The following is a 16,131-nucleotide window of genomic DNA, read 5'->3' as shown; positions in this document are numbered from 1 at the left end:
ACCCTCCTGATTGCAGATCAGGTAGCCAACCAATGCTGTCCACCCAGATGTCCCACGGGCACTTTGAATTCAATGTATTGGAAACTAAACTCATCATCTTCTTCACATTCCAGCCTGTTCTCCTCCACTGCGTCCCCCATCTCAGTCAGTGGACCTGTCAGCCACTTAATCACCAAGCCAAGGATCAGGGAGGCTACCTTAATATCTCCCTGTCTTTCACCTCCCTTATCCATTCAATCAGTCATCAGGTGTTATAGATCCTTTGTTAAATATCTTTCAGATTATCCACTTGTATACTAGTTGCCTACTTGACATCTTCACTTGGAGGTACAATGAACATCTCAGTCATCATGTCCTAAATTGTACTAATTTCTGCACACTTCCCCCCACTCGCCCCTCTCCCACTGCCGTCTTCCACTTCTCGGTGAACATTCCATAGCTAAACCTTCAGCAAATCTCGACTACTTCTTCACATCTCCATTAGTTCACCATAATCTCTAGCCTGGATTGTTTCCTAGATCCTGACTGGTTTCTCTGCTTCTGCCTTTACCTTCTGGAGTCAGTTCTCAACACAGTAGCCGGAGAAATCTTTTAAAAATGTGTTAGATTGTGTCACTCCACTGCTCAAAATCTCCCAATGGCTTCCCACTTCAACCAGAGTAAAAGTCAAAGTTTTATAATTGCCTGCAAGGTCCTACACAATCTGCCATCTGTATAAGTAATCTCCCGTTATTCCTCTCTCATTCTGCTCTAGCCACACTGGCTTCCTCTTCTGTTCCTTAAGTAAACCTGGTGTGTCTCCCCCTACCCCTGGGGTCTTTGCAGTTGCCCTTTACTTTGCCTGGACCACGTTTCCTCCAGATGTCCCTATTGCACGCTTCTTCCTATCATTGAGATTGTTTGCTCAAATGTCACCTATGCAGCGAGGCCTTCCTTGACCTCTGTATTTAAAAACACACTCCACCCCAACCCTCACCGTCTCTCCTCCTCTGCTTTATTTTTTGTCCCGAGCGCATATACCCATGTACTCTGTATTCTATTTTTCAAAAACTTTTTTTAACGTTTATTTATTTTTTGAGAGACAGAGAGTGAGTAGGGGAGGGGCAGAGAGAGAGGGAGTCACAGAATCCAAAGCAGGCTCCAGGCTCCAAGCTGTCAGCACAGAGCCTGATGCAGGGCTTGAACTCAAGAACCACGAGATCATGACCTGAGCCAAAGTCAGACACTTAACCAACTGAGCCACCCAGGCACCCCTCTGTACTCTATTTTGAACAAATATTATCCACCTCCCAACACTAAAATATAAGATCTGTGAAAGGAGAAAATTTTTTAAAAAGTTTTATTTATTTATTTATTTATTTATTTAGTAATCTCTATACCCAATGTGGAGCTCAAACTCACAACCCTGAGATCAAGAGTGCCATGTTCCACCACCTGAGCCAGCCAGGCACCCCAGGAGGAATTTTCTTTTAATGATGTATCTCTGGTGCCTAGAATGGGACCTATCACGTAGTAGGTGCTCAGTAAATATTTGTTGAATCAATGAATGAGTTCCATTCTCTCCATCCCCACTGCTTCTCCCTTAATCCGGGCCTGCCTGGGCCTTACCTCTAATCTTGCTGTCTTTCAAAATGTTCTCCATCCAACAGGCAAGGGAATGGCTCTCAAATGAAAGCTTGATGCCCTAAACCTAAAGCAATTTGAACTCTACCGATCCCAAGAAGAGTTGGGGGGGCCTTTGTCCTTGTTCCATCTGCCTGGAGGGCTTTTGAAAGTAAAGACCCCTCTTCATCCTTAAGTATCCTTCAGGTTTTGACTTAGATGTCACTTCTTTCTGGAAGCCTTTTTTAATCTCCCCAGATGGGGTTGGGTACCTTTCCTATGTCTGTACCCTAGCATAGCCCTTTAATAAATGGTTAACGCTAATTGAGCAATTACTATGTGTCAGGGGTCTCATGTGTATTGTCTCATATAATCCTTGCAAAAGCTCTGTGAAGTGAATATCCATTTGCAGATGAAAAACCTAAAGTCATACTGACAATAAGTGGTGGAGCTGGCGTAGGACGGAAAGCGGCTTACTGCCTTTCTCTTTTATGGCTCTTCCTTGCAATTGTTTCCCTGTTTTCCCCACTGCACTACATACTCTTTAAGGCTGGGCCTGTGTCCAGTCTCCCAGAGTATAGCAGAGGGCCTAGCATGCATTTGTTCAAAGAATGAGTGAACGAACACAGACCATGGACTCCCACCAGCAGGCATCTTGCCCCCTCCCCCATCCTGTCCTTAGCTCTCTCCCAAAGACTTCTGGAAGTAAGGAGGAGAGAAAGGGACTGTCCCATGGTACCCCCAAGGAAGGGGCCTGGAGATGGTTGCCCCTCCCAAACCACATCCTGACCTGCCCCGCCCTCCCCCCTTCCCCCCTCCCCCCCCCCTCCCCCGGCCCCCAGCCTCCCCGCTGCTGTATTGGGACAGATCTCTCCCTTTTCCTGCCCTGCGCCTCAATCCCTCACCCCCACCCTGGTCTCCCCACCTCCTCTGGGCTGCAACCTGTAGCTGCCTCAGTGCCTGGCAGGCTGCACTGAGTCACTTCCAGCTTGCATTCTCCTTCTGGTCAGGCTAGTTTGGCAAATCTCCCAGGCTCCCTAGCCCCATGGCTCTGGAGCCTGTGGGTTCCCCACAACCCAGGGCCCCTGAACCCCATCCCACCCCCTGCCCCCCAGATGGGGCAGAGCGACACCTGGAGGAATGTACAGGTCTTTTGGAGGCTACATTACGTAACACATGGCAGATTTCTAGGGTGGGGTCTCTGATATAGGCACAGGAGCCTCTTTCCAGAAATAACCACAGCCTAGTGCTATCTCCTGGAACTACCTAAACACAGAATCTTGCAATTCTGTACTCTCTGGGGCAGGAACTCTCTGGCCCTGGGTCCTTCTAGGTTGGTCAGATGAGGAAGATTAGATAATCACCCCCCAACCTCCAAGGAGAAAAGAAAAGGGGAAGGGGTGTGGCCTGGGCCGCCCTGCGCTTGTCAGCCTGGCTCCAGACCCTCCCAGCTCCCTTGCTCTGACTGCCAGAGTGACTGAGGGCCCCAGACAGGACCTGCCCCACTGTTCCAGGGGCCAGCCACAGTTCAGTAGGAGTTCACAGGGAAGGAGTACTGACCTCGGCTTGGGGAAAGTCCCCCAGATACGACTGGTTCTCAAAGAGGACAGGGAGTCCAGTCCTTTCATAAGAAATGACACCCTTTGCCCCCTCCCTTCTCGTGATCCCCCCAGGACTTCTGCCAGTAGCTCCAGCAGAAGCCTCTGGGTGCTACGGCTCCATCCTGAGGACCAGAAAAAAGGTCCTGCTGTTCTCCCAGACAGACAGCTAGGCCCAGCAGGAAGGGAAAGAACACGTGAAGGCCCAGAGCAGTCCTGCAGGTTCTGGGTACCCTGTCTGGGTGTGGATCCTCTCCTTCCTGCCTCTGAGGTCCCAGGCTGTTGTCTTCTCCCCACGGGCACTGGGCTCTGTTGTTCCATGCCAGGCCCCGAAGAAACAGGAGCCGGGCAATCCACGGAAGGAGGATCCATCACCTCCTCACCCAGGCCACAGGAAGGGAAGGCTGGCTTCTGTGTCGCCCAGTGGGTGTGACGGCTCTGAGGCTGCCCCCTCCAAACTGCTATCAGGCAGTGGGTTAGGAGGCTGAACTTAGATGGTTAGGGGAGTGGCTGTCTCCTGGCCCTCGCTGGAAGGGACACGAGGACTCTAAAATGGGAGGTAAGGAAGGCCCACCTTCCCAAGGGGAAAGGGCTTTTTGGTGAGAGGAGAGCAGAAGGGGAATAAAGAGGGTCTTGACCCACCCACTCATCTCCCCAGACCTGTGCCTTGCACCTACCCCCACGACCTTAGAGGAATTTAAGACCAGTGAAAAGGAGCCTGTCTCTGCAAAGTCATTTCTGCATGACTGAAGAGTCACCAGCTGCGTGATCCTGCTCCTTGGCACCCCCACCACTCCCGACAACAGTCTTCTGGGGCCTTCCCCCATCCTGGCTTCTTCTAAGTGGCTGCGTCCAACCCACCCCCTCTACCAGGGCCCCAGGCTTTCCGCTCCCCTACTCCAGGCATCCAGAAAGGAGCACAAGATCCAGGCACTTCTGCAAATATGTTTAATGCACTTAGATTACACAGAGGAAGAGGGAGCAAGAAGGAAACGACATCTAAGTGAGTCACCCAAAAATTCTTACAAAAGTCCCAAGCTGGCTGCAGCCCCCAGGAACCGAGTCACAATTGACATTAGAAACTAATATAAAATTTTACAAAAGTCTGCTCACTGCAGCATTCAGGTACTTATACAAAAGGAGGGCTCTCCCTACAGGGCTCCTGTCTTGTAACAGGGACCTAGGTACCTCCCCTGGCATAGAGGACCTGGAAGCCAGAGAGGAAAGACCACCAGATAAAAAAATACAGTCAAGGGAGTTCTCTACTGGTCTGCCCCATAGGGGCACCAACCTTCAGGGTTTTTTCCCTGCTCTCAACTCAATCTCAAAACCCAGTCCCAAGACCCTGTGTTTATTTTTTAAAATGCTCTAGCCCTTTAGACTCTCCCCAAGGCTTCCTGGTTCCTGCCCTGAAGGCTTGCCTTTGGAAGAGGAAGAGAAGGGCAGGAAGAGGCACCCAGCTCCCTGGCCAGACCTGAGACCTTGCATGAACCGCTCTACCTGTCAGAATGACAGCTGGGTCTGTGGTCCTCTTGTAGCCCACACTGGACCTGAGAAGTTCCAGAGTGTACCATATGTACGTGGAAGTCCAACTGCATGGGGGAGCCCCTTCCTCTCAGAAGCTTTAGCCACAGGGACCTGGAGGGAGGGACTGGGCAAGCCACAAGGAAGCCTCTGAAAGGTGCAGATTTGGGGAGGGAGGCTTCTTACCTCCCCAACTCACTATGTCAGGGCTCCCAAAGAGCTGCAGGGAGGGAAAGAGGCATTTAATGAGTACCCACCATATGCCAGGTGCTATGCTGGGCATGCTACACGGTCGGCCTCACTTGGTCCTCAGTGAGGGTCCCTTCTCCCCAGCCAGAAGCTCAGTAGAGAGTCCCCCTCCCAGAGAAACCTCTGGAAGGCCAGGTCAGAGATGGTGTATGCTCTGCTACTCCACCAGAGCCAATGCACTGTAGGGAAAGGAGATGGACACCTGGCCTCAGCCGGACCTTGGAGGTTCCTGACATCACGGGGCAGGAAGGGGCCACAGGCTTCACGCTCATTGTCTCAGAGCTCACCTGCTTCCCGCCTGCCTCCCATACTGATGACAAAGCTTAGCCCAGAAAATACCCTCCTCCCCATCAGCCAAACCAGACAGGAAGAGGCAGGTCCCCAGAAGGAAAGAATTTGTGGAGAGGCAAGGTCAGGGTGGCAAGGAAAGGAGACAAGCTAAGGGCACCTCTCTGGCCATGAAACATCAGATGACAAGAGCTTCAAAGGCAGTGATTCTATGGTGCGCGAAGGCCAGAAAAAATGTCCTTTTGGAAAAGTCCTTGGAGCAGAAGGCACAGCTACTGCCAACATCAGGTCCAAAGGAGCTTCCTCTTCATTGGTGGAGGCCTGGAGCCTATCTTTCCCCCTACTCCAGGCTGATCTACCTTGAAGCTCTGAGTCTGATGGAGTTAACTGAGTAGCCCTGAGGGTATGTGCAGAGAAGCAGCCAGGCCCCAGTGGTCCCTTGGAGGTCCAGATCTTGCTCCCTGGAGGGCCTGGCCACTGCCCTCATGACCCCTAGAGGCAGCTCTTTGGCTGAATCTCTCATCAGAGGGGTCCTGCCCCCCATGGGCCTCCTGTAGCACTATGGTGGTGCCCACGTGTGTATGGCAGTGCAGATGGGGCAGTGCGTGGTCCTATTAGGTCCCCGACAAGACAAAAGGAGTTTGCTTTGGAAAGGCCTGAGGGGTGATCTTGAAATAGCAGTCCCTAGAGTCGGAGGTAAGAGGGCACGAAAGGGGCTTGTTGATTCCAGGTCAGAAGTGGGAGATAACCCAAGAGGAACCCTAAACCCACGGGCCAGAGATTGGTCTGTTTCTGGGAGGAAGACCATGAGTTCTGCAGTAGGGGGGCAAGAGACAATGAGAGGCCAGGATGCAGGGAAAGAGACCCAGGGAAGGAAATGGGGAAGGAAAGACGAGAAAAGAATGGATGCAGGGAGGAGGAGGGCGGCAGAGTGCGGTGTTTGCAAAATCAAAGTGAAGGACATGTTGAGAAGTTGATTTTTTCCATTTTTAATATGCCAGAGTCCTGCAGCCTGGAGGCTGGGAGGCCCAGGGGATGAGGAAATGGGACCGGACTGGTCAAAGAGCTGGAGACCTAGGCCCTGAGGGGCAGGTGGGGATGGTCTACGCAGTGCTGGGCCTCACCCTCTCAGGCGAGCCTGGCTGGGTGGACTAGGCCCGGAAGATGGGGCCGGGGCTACCAAGCCTCTGAGACCCTGGTGGTCCTTGAACTCTGCCAGGGGCCTAGTCCACTTGAGAACAGGCAGCACGTCCTCCTGGCCCCAGCGAAACTCGGCTGAAGGCTGCATGGGGGCGGAAGTCAGCTCTCCCCCTGCCCCAGGCTCCACCAGGCCCAGCTGGGAAGAAAAGCCTCTCTGTGAAGCTGGCTCCTCTGGGCCCTGGGCTGGCAGGCGGACACCGGCACCTTCTCTGGTGGTGGCTCAGGGAGGGCGAGACGGCCCTAGGCCCCTGTCCTAGAGAATGAGAAAGTTCATCTGGGAATAAAGTTCTGTTTAAAAAACATTATATACACGGCTTCTGGACATCTTTGAAGACCAATAAAATACCATCCGGTTTCTACAAAATAAAATAAGGAGGAAGAAAAGCAAACACGGCCGGAGGAGCTGTTCCGTGGCCAGAGGAGCTTGCCTACCAAAGGCTTCCCAGAGCAGAACTGGGCAGGGCACACACGCGGCCACTCCACTCCCTCGTGCTGGACTGCGTGGCAGGGGATAGGTGAGGATGAGGCCTGTCTCCACCTAAGGGCACATCGAAGGTCCAGAGTCAAATCTCAAACCACAGCCTGTGGCAGCAGCTGGAGGGGAAGGTTTGCATTTGCCGGCTCCCAGCCCAGGGGGCTTGGCTGGCTGGGGGGTGAGGCCCCTGAGCTGCAGGTGAGGCGGGGGTGCGGTGGCTGCGCAGTCATCCTCACACTTGTCCTTTTATTTGTGGGAATCTCTTTTACGCAGTTGTTATACTGGAAGTCACCGGGGAGCAGCTGGGCTCTCCCTTGGCCCCTGCAGGGCCCAGCCCAGGCTAGTGCAGTGGACTATCGAACACCACGTCGGGCAGAATGGAGACTTTCAGCTTCTTTTCAGGCCAGCTGTACTCTTTGGGAAGTTTGAACTGTGGAGGGAGCAAGCACAGAGCCAGAGTGCACACAGTTAGCAGAACTTACTGCCTTCTTTCCAGGCTGCCTAAAGAGAGGCCAGGGCCCTCACCCATGCTCTGTCCCCCAGGTGCTGGGGGCAAGAGAGGCCACTGGTTGCCTGGCTTCAACTGCAAATGCTATTCCCAGGTGGGTGGCTGGGGTCAAGCTGCTGGAGTTCGGTGACCCCTTCTTTCCCCTTGCCCTGCCAATAATTAACTGGGGTTGGAGGAGGCATGTTTTCTAACTCTTTCTTGACTGTGCTGACCTCCCTCCAGCTCACTTCCTTGGTTCTGCCTCCGGCCACAAGCATGTAAGGAATCTGCTCCCTGAGGCCCTGGGGCTGGGGGGATGGGGGGCAGGGGGAGGGTGCAGATGATACAGGGAAGTGGCTTGAGGTCTGGAACTTTGTGGTCCTGTCCCTGCCATGGCTTCTCTTCCAGAGGCTGGTGCAGAAGGACCCTGGAACCTGCCCTCTGTGCCCTTGGCCAAAGGGTCCAAAGGGAAGGAGGCCCTGGCTTGGCCTCAGTGGGAGCAGGGGAGCAGGACAAGGGTGGCTGGAGGTGATTTCTTGGGCCTGGTGCATCCCCATCCTGCTCTCCTTGATTCAAGCTCATCTGTTACCCAGGGTTACCAGCCTGAGCATGGTGCCAGAGGAAGCCAAAGAGAGTCCAAGTTCTTCCTACCCCAGCCCAGGAATCACGGATTTGCTTACACTTTTGTTTCTCCAGCTTCTGTTTGGGGTAGGGGAAAGAGGCTGATACATCTTATTCCCTCTCCAGGACCTTGCATGTGGTCTGGTACACAGCTGGTACTCACTAGATGCTCACTGACTTGGAAACTGGGTCTGCTGTTTATGTCTCCTACTGTCCCAGGGCTAGGTGAGAAGTCAGCCCAGCCTGGAAAGGTGGGAAGAACAGGGCCCTCAGCCTGCCTAGAGCTGGGGCTGGAAGTGGACGGGCCTAATACTTCCTGGCTGGCCCCCTCTCCCTTCCTCTGATGGGGGACTTGTCCAAGCCAGGACCAAAGTGAGTGGAGAGTGGGGCAGGATGTGGGGACAGCCTCTGGACAGAGAAGCAAAAAAAAAAAAAAAAAAAGTCATTTTTAGTGACCTACTTTCCTAAGCTCCCCCTGGCTCCTGTCCCTCCTGCCTGGACTGTCCCCCTCCTACCCCTTCAACACCCAAGCTCAAAGCAGCAGTCTGGCACGGTGCCATCCTAGTGCGACACGGCCTCTCCGGAAGCACTTCTGGGCAGCTGGCTCTGGTCTGAGTGAATAGGAGCCAGGCCTCAGGGACCGGTGACTTGTGGGGGTTGATTGGCTGGCACAGACTGGGTGCTTGGTGACTTTGGAATGTATAAATGAGTTAATTTATCAAGCCACATCCCAGAGGGCAGAGGTGACCTCAGGTTCTGAGGAGTTCCTGTCCACCTGGAGACCTGGATAGGACAGTCTCACCCTGTGTTCTCTCCTCCACCTGGTGGACATCAGAGGCCACCATGTCCTGGCTGATACGGCCCTGGGAGCCCTGGCAGCTGTAAACTCCAGCCCTGGCTGAAATCTAGCCCCTGTATGGCCTCCCTCTGGCTTGAAAGCCTGGCTGCTGGGAGGTGAAGGAGTTCTCCCCCAAACACACTTCCCGGCAGAAAGGCCAATAGAAGCATCTGTCTGTCTCTCGCATAGGCAGAGGAGGGCCCTCCAGAGGCCTGGCTAGGTTGCTAATGTTCCACTAACCTATGGGGCATTGAGGCCAGGAAGGCTCAGATCCCACTGGGGTGCAGCTTAGTAGGAGGCCGGGGGAGGGGACGGGACTTTCCAGGATGAGGTAAGTCCCTGCAAATGAGGATGCCAGGAACAAGGAAGAAAAACAAAGGGGATTATGGGCTCCATTCATGTACCCCAGATGAGTAGCCAGGGAAGGCACAAGCCCCCACCTGGCCTGCCAGCTCCTCCTGCTGGAAGAGGCAGACCAAGAAGGGAGAGCTCATGGCTGGAGAAGGAAGGAGGCTGGCTCCTGGGTGGCCTGAGGCGAGAGCAGGAGTCCCTTACTGCCCACCAGAACTCCCCAGTGGAATGTTCTCTGGCAGCAGGCGTGGGCTTTCTGTTCAGAACCTGCCAGGGAACAGCAGGGGCTGAGGAGAACCACTAGCCCAAAGGCCCTGGCTGCCTCTTCAATGAGGTTCTCGGAGCCACCTATTTGGACAATTTGCTGGGTGTCCTTATGGCAGCTGGGGTGGGGCAGGGGGTGGTGGGAAGACAGAAATAAAGCTGTTTAACATCTCCAGGGTCTCCTTTCCAGCCTATCCCCACACCTTGGAGACAGACAGATGGAAAGACACACACAGGCTCCTGGAGACTGGAAGCCGCTGTTAGAGAGAATCAAACAGGCTTACTTCCTCTGGAGAAGTCAAATCTTCTAAGTCCTCCAACATTTTCTCTACAAACTCTTCAGTCAACAGAATCTGGGAAGAAGGCACAAGACAGGCTTTTATTATTATTTCTTAATATATGGTCTTTTTGCCAACTGCCAAGCTGTGGATCTTTCTTCTGGCCACGGAGGAGATATGAGCCCGTGGTGGATCTGTTCTAGGGACAGAGGGACGTGCTGGAAGCCTATCCCTGACTGTCATTTCCCCCCAACTCCCACCAGCCTGCCATATCAGAGGGACGAGGACAGTGAAGGAGGGCTGTCACAGGACAACGGGGAAGCAAGGTGCAGGTACGTGGGAGAATGGTACTGCCGGTCCCCAGAAGGGACAAAGGAAAGGGCAGGAAAAGAGCCTGTTTGGCAGTTCGGGCCCCCTGCACGAGGTAGTGCAGCAGAGGGGAAACAGAAAAGCTGATGGCTGGGGAACGGAGATTGCCAACCATCCTCCGTGCCCAACTGGGCTCACATGTTCCTCTTTACCCCCCACTTGGTAGGACAAAAGAAGTCTGTTTGGATTTGGAATACAAGCCTCGTGTGGAATCTAGAAATGCCCCAGAAGGTACATCCAAGAATGTGTGAGCTGGAGAATTTGCAGATTGTGCACCAATCTCTCTCATTTTACAGATGGGAAAGGGGCTCTCAACCTGTTTCCCTCCGCAGTATCCACATCTCAAGCGGGAAGCTCCCAAACCCCTGCCCTGCTGGGCTCACTCAGCCACTGAGCTCTCCAAGGCTTCCTTCGAGAAACCTCTCCTCCAAGTCACCTCCCAGCTGTCCCACTTCACTGCTCTAGTCTGATGCCTTGTCACTTCATGCTTTGATGTTCAGGACAGCCTGGCCCCACTACTCAACTGGCACAACCACTACCCTCACAGGCCTTCTTCAAGCTGGTGGGCCATTTCCCCAACTGGCTCAGGCTGGCTCTGCAGAGCTAGGCCAAGCTCACACCAGGCCTGCACCACAATGGGCCCAGGCTGAGGATGTCTTTCCTCTTCCCAACCTGACTCTCTCTTCCACCCTTTTCCTTCCTGTGCTGGTCCAGGAGCCTCCTGGTCTCCACACCTGACCCTTCCCTACCCTCCAGGCTGTGGCTCCACCTGCCTCTGTTCTGCCTCCTCCAGCAAACTCTGAACACCTTGGGTGAGGCACAGAGGAAGAAGGACAATGGGGTGAAGACCAAGGTGAGTGACTCTTCTGAGGGAAGCCCCTTTAGAAGGATGGGGATCGAGAACTTGAGAAAATACCCTTCAGGTTTCCCCTGGGAGTTGTCCACTCTGGGAAGAAGAGAAGTTTCAATATTTGGAACACAGTCAGCTTGTGAGATGAAGTAAAATGGCAGAGCAGTGTGGGGGAGCAGCAAGCAGGGTTGCTGGGGACCACAGAGGACGGAGGGCTCCAGAGGAAGGAAGTTGATGGCCTGGAGGTGGGAGCGAGGAATGAGAAAATGACCCCGAGCGAGCAAACCACCTCTGGACCAAGCACTGTGTTGACTGCTCAGTGTATCTTATCCCCTTCAGTCTCCTCACAGATGAGGAAACTGAGGCACAGACAAGTTAGGTAATTTGCCCAATGTCACGTGGCTTGTGCGTGGCTGAGCTAAGACCATATCCCAGTCGTGTCTGGACTCTAAAGTCATCCCTGAAGTACTGCTCTTCCCCCCACAACATTTACACATTTATTCATTCTTCCACTCATCTGCCCATCAATCTGTTCAATCCCACAGCATTCCCTGGGTGCCTCTGCTAGGCCTGGCCCTGGGCGGAGCCCCAGAGACATAGGCATGAAAGCAGTCTACACTCTACCTGGACATGCACCCTCTCCTGGTTGACAGGGAGCCAAAGGACATCCTCCCAGGCTGCAAGCCCACAGTCAGCAGCAAACCGGCTCTGACCATTGGCTCCCATCTCACCGAATTTTTTCTTTTTTTTTCCTTCTGTTTGAGGAGCTCAGGCCTCAGGTGAGGGCAGAGACCAGATTTAGACAGGCAAAGTCAGTGGAGAGAAATGCCCACTTGGGGTGGGGGTGGGGCCCTCCACCCACATTCTTCTTCCAAGTGCACCTTGAGCACTCCCAGACTCCAGGGACTCTTTCCTAATCACACCTCAGTCTTCCCACTGCCAGGGCCCATGCCCCTCCATTATCCCAGGGTCCCCCCCTCTCAAAGTCCAGAGTTTCCCTACCAGTTATCGCCAGTCTGCGGGAGGAGTACAAAAGTCACATTCATGGTTTTGGCATTTCCGGGGCTTGCTGCCATCTCTGCAAATGCTAGCACAAACACGAGCATACCTAAAACCCAATTACATTACAATGGCTCCAGTCTGGGCCAGGCCGGGCTGATTTCTAAGCCACAAATAATCTGGAGGGAGGGACTTTCTGCCAGAAAGGTAAATAGGTCTGGGACTATAGTGCTGGGCTGAGGTGGAGGGGAGGGTTCACCGGGACTGGACCACCCAGTGAGACACCAAAGAGCCATTTTTCGACAAAGGGAAAGGCAACCCCACTAACGTGGAGTTCCGTCCTAAGCCAGTTCCTGTGACAAAGGTCTGGAATAGGTGGGGGAGAGAGGGTACGCTATGGTGGCTTTTAGCAGAACAGCCACCAAGCGCGTACCCTCTGTGTGTGGACTCATTTTATACCCGGCTGGCGGAAGGGATGGCAAGACCAGAAAAGGGGACAAACCCTAGTTACTCCTCAATTTTCACTTTTGGTGCTTTGCTGGTTCCTGCTGGAAACTTCACATTATTTTAAAAGAATTAAACAGAGAAAATTATACATAAGATCTGCATGATATTAAGGGTGACATTCCCTGCAAAGAAACACGACAGACTGTCATAGCTGCAGGCAGCTAATTTAATTTCCTTTGGGAGTTAAACCTTAGAAGCTTGGATTGAACAAGCAGGCCCTGTTCTTTGTATATTTCAGACCTGGAGCTGAGAATGGTAACAGATCTTATCCACAGGACACTGGAGATAGACAACTGTGACGGAGCAGCTCCTGGGCGCTCTCATGAGCAACAGACTCGCCGTTGTGATGCAACTGTGGGAAAAGCCTGCGATGCTACGCTTGGGGCTCTTGAAGCTCACTGGGTCCCTGTGGAGCTGCCTGGCTCTGCCACAAATGAAAACAGGATGGTTATGATGACAGTGGCAATGATAACACCACCAGTGGCAGAAGCAGTGGTGCCTCCTCCATGTGCGGGGCACTGGGCTAAGCGCTTGACTGGTATTGTTTCACGGAACCCTCCTGGCAGTCCCGCAAAGGCGGTAACTATCGCCCCCATTTTGCAGACGAGCCGGTGTCGAGAGGAGACAAGGCTCCTGGACTTTAGAACAGTGATCTGACCTCATGGTGGTAGAGGATACTCTTTTTCCTGTCTGGAGAAAATACCTCAATTCTAGAAGCCTTGTTTACTCACGGCTAACTCTTCTCTCTCTCCTCTGAAAGAGGAGGTAAAGGTGACTTTGGCTTCTACCGATGGCCTGGAAAACCAGCCATCCTAACCCCAGCCAGACCTATATCTCCTCGAGAAGAACAACCCTGATTAGCTCAAGACGGCTGAGTACCATAGACACCCAGCTGCTCAAAAATTGAGTTGGCCAACTGGAAAGGAAGGCAAACCATGCCCAAAGATGGTTTCCAAGTGGGAACAGCAAGGCAAATTTCCAGGCCAGCTTAGTGAATGCATACATAAGGGAACATTTACTCTAACCCAGAAAAGAGCAGTAGAAATAACAGTAATAATACTGAAAATAACAACAGCACTCAGTAACACGTGCAGTCCCCATGAGCTGGGCATAAAATGCTTAGGTTTCTGTATAACCAGCCCTTGGAGGCAGGAGGCTCTCTGGTGAGAGGAGAAAGCTCCCACCAACCAATCTGAACAGCAAACTCCCCTGGCAAGCTTCTGAAAATATGAAGATGCCATCCAGACCTTCAGTACTGGAATATCCTGGCAAGGCCAAGGCGTCTGCACTTTTGAGGCACCCCAGGGGATCATGGGTGGGAAATACCCAGGCTCACAGGGGAAGGGGGTTTGGGCGCAGGCTTAACCAACAGGGGTGAGGTGGTGGCTGCAGCTTCAACACCTTCTATTTGGCCAAGATGTGAGGGGAGCAGTGGCTCCCTGCTCCCCACTACCAACCCCCACTGTTGGTCAGAAAGGGGGCTTGGGATCCAGATGGCAGCTTACTCCACGTGCTCATACCAGGTGCCTTAGGACAACCTGGCTGGCTGGTGATGAGGGAGGGGTGTCAATAATCTCCCAATTCCCCAAGCCCCAGCAAGGTCCAGAAGGAACCCAAAAAGTGATCTTTCATGGGGCCTGCCCTGGGCAGGCCCTGCTGTGCCGCAGACAGGAGCCCAGCTGCTGCAGATCTGATTCAAACGTCTGTGGTTGGTGCTATTTCTGAGTCTGCAAACAGCGTTGACAATGCCCACTCCTTCCCCTTGATACGACAATCCACACTTTGTCCGGGGCCCTGTTTGCTCTTCGTGTTGACACGTTGTTCTTGCTTCCCAACAAGTTTGGCTTTCTTCTTCCCTCTCTTTCCTTCTCTCGGAGGCGGAAATGTGTTGTTTACAGGGTAAGGCCTGCCAAGGAGCTGCTCTGGCACCCACAATGGCCGAGGAGGAGGCAGGACGAGGAAGCAGTCCGGTCTGTGTCCACCCCCCTCCCCAGACTCCAACAGGCCAGACGAAAGCCGGAAAACAGCCTGGAGACCCCCCAGGCTTGGGGGCAGAGGTGTGTGTGGCACACACTCATTTCCTGTTCTCAGTGGGTGGTGAGAAGTTGGCTTTGGTGGCCAGGAGCAGGCTCAGAGCCCTCCTGCTCTGGTTGCCGGCTTGTGAGGGCAGAGTGGGCCATCACAGTCTTCTCCTAAAGGGAGGGTGCTGTACTCCCCAGGCACAGTGCTAGGATTTAAACCCTGATGGGTGTACCCTGGGACAGTGAGGTCCCAGGACGGCAAACGTCTCCAGGGAGAACAAGTTGTGGCCGGGTTTACCAGAAGAAGGAGAAACAGTAGAGGCACCGGAGAGGAGCTGCCCAGGGCCTGGGCCAGGGACTGCCAAGTGTCTTCCACACAACGTCCAAATGGGTGGATGAGGACAGAAGGCGGGGGCTTGTCCAGAGGACAGTGGTGAGTCAGCCACTGGGCTAGGACGAGAGCCCAGTAGTGATTCCCAAACTTGGCCTGGAGCGGTGAGCCCACTCAGAACAGCAGCTGGGCATCCTATCCTGAGGCCGGAGCCTCCCATCAGGGCTGGCAGGGAACGGCTGGGAATGGGGGCTCCACTTGGGTGAGCTATCAGACACCACACAGCTGAGAAAGCATTGCAGGGCCTAAAAAAATATTCTCATATTTGGTGATATGACCTCCATGTGACCTCTGGGGCTGACTTCTCCCCCCTTCAGATCAACCCTGGCTGGGGATAGACGAACAACTCAGTTCTGGGCTGGGCTCCTGCTCAGAAGACTAACAACCCAATGTTGACAGCCTCAAGGGAGAGAGGCTTGTTAAAGCTACCGGGATGTGGAATGCTGGGGGAAGGTGTGCAAGAGAGGATGCTGGCAGGCCTCCCCCAGGGCCTGGAGACCCTCCTGAAAAGCTCTGGAGCTGGCTGACAGGCTTTACAATCTCCACGAGGATGAAAACAGCAGATGGCAGGGCAGATGGAGTCAAGGTGTTGACCTCCGGAAACTGAGAAGCCTATGGAATTGGTGCAGGATTCCTGACTCTCCAGCTCCTCCAGGAAGCAGGGAGTGTCCACTGAGCTCACCCTGGGGTTGCAGACGGCCCTGCCTTTCTCTGGGCTGGGGACTTGACTTTCCTGCGGCTGGAGAGTGGGGGAAGGGGAGGAGCATAGAGGGTAGGTGCAGGCCCAGGAGAAGGTGGGTGTGGAGGCCTGTGTGGGGCCACTCTGCACACTCCAGTGAGGGCCCAGATTCCCTCACCTTCTGCCTTTTCCTCTCAGCCTCTCCTTTGTCACTCTTCCCCCATGTGGGGTGTCTTTGCCATGCCTTTTCCCCAAGAGATAACAGGCCCGGGCTGGTAGCCAGAACAAGGTGCCAAGGCTGGGAGCAGGGCTTCCAAGGCTGTTGAGGCTGATGTAAGAAAGTCATCCCAGCCCCTCCCCATTCAGCTGGGATCAACAGGGAGAGTTCAAGCAGCAGCCAAGAAAACAGAAGTCTAGAGCTCTTCACGTTCTTGGGCCTGCCGCATTCAGCTCCTTCCTGCTCCTCTGTCCCTAACAGGCCTGGCACACAGAGGCCAACGAGACACCCCAGATCCTGGGAGCATGCGCAAGAGATGCCTG

General features: G+C 53.8%; 1 protein-coding gene across 6 annotated transcripts in view; it reads right to left on the bottom strand.

Moving 5' to 3' along the window:
• SUFU (SUFU negative regulator of hedgehog signaling) overlaps positions 1–16,131 on the bottom strand; it is a 123,995-nt gene that overhangs the window by 3,269 nt on the left and 104,595 nt on the right. For 2 of the 6 annotated variants that reach the window (XM_019459269.2, XM_019459270.2), the window contains exons 11-12: positions 9,782–9,850; positions 4,135–7,366 (exon numbers count right to left, since the gene is read on the bottom strand). The exons of 1 other annotated variant lie outside the window; for it this stretch is intronic. In XM_019459269.2, the coding sequence (XP_019314814.1) occupies positions 7,277–7,366; positions 9,782–9,850 (159 nt within the window). In that variant the 3' untranslated portion in view covers positions 4,135–7,276. Of the gene's footprint in view, positions 1–4,134; positions 7,367–9,781; positions 9,851–16,131 lie in introns of those variants that run through there. 3 more of the 6 variants (XM_019459267.2, XM_019459268.2, XM_019459272.2) reach the window with 2 other exon arrangements.

The sequence above is a fragment of the Panthera pardus genome, unplaced genomic scaffold, assembly GCF_024362965.1.
Source record: "Panthera pardus isolate Hobbes unplaced genomic scaffold, ASM2436296v1 HiC_scaffold_22, whole genome shotgun sequence".
Lineage (NCBI taxonomy): Eukaryota > Metazoa > Chordata > Mammalia > Carnivora > Felidae > Panthera > Panthera pardus.
Note: the sequence above shows the minus strand (reverse complement) of the source record. Positions and strands in the feature narration are given on the sequence as shown.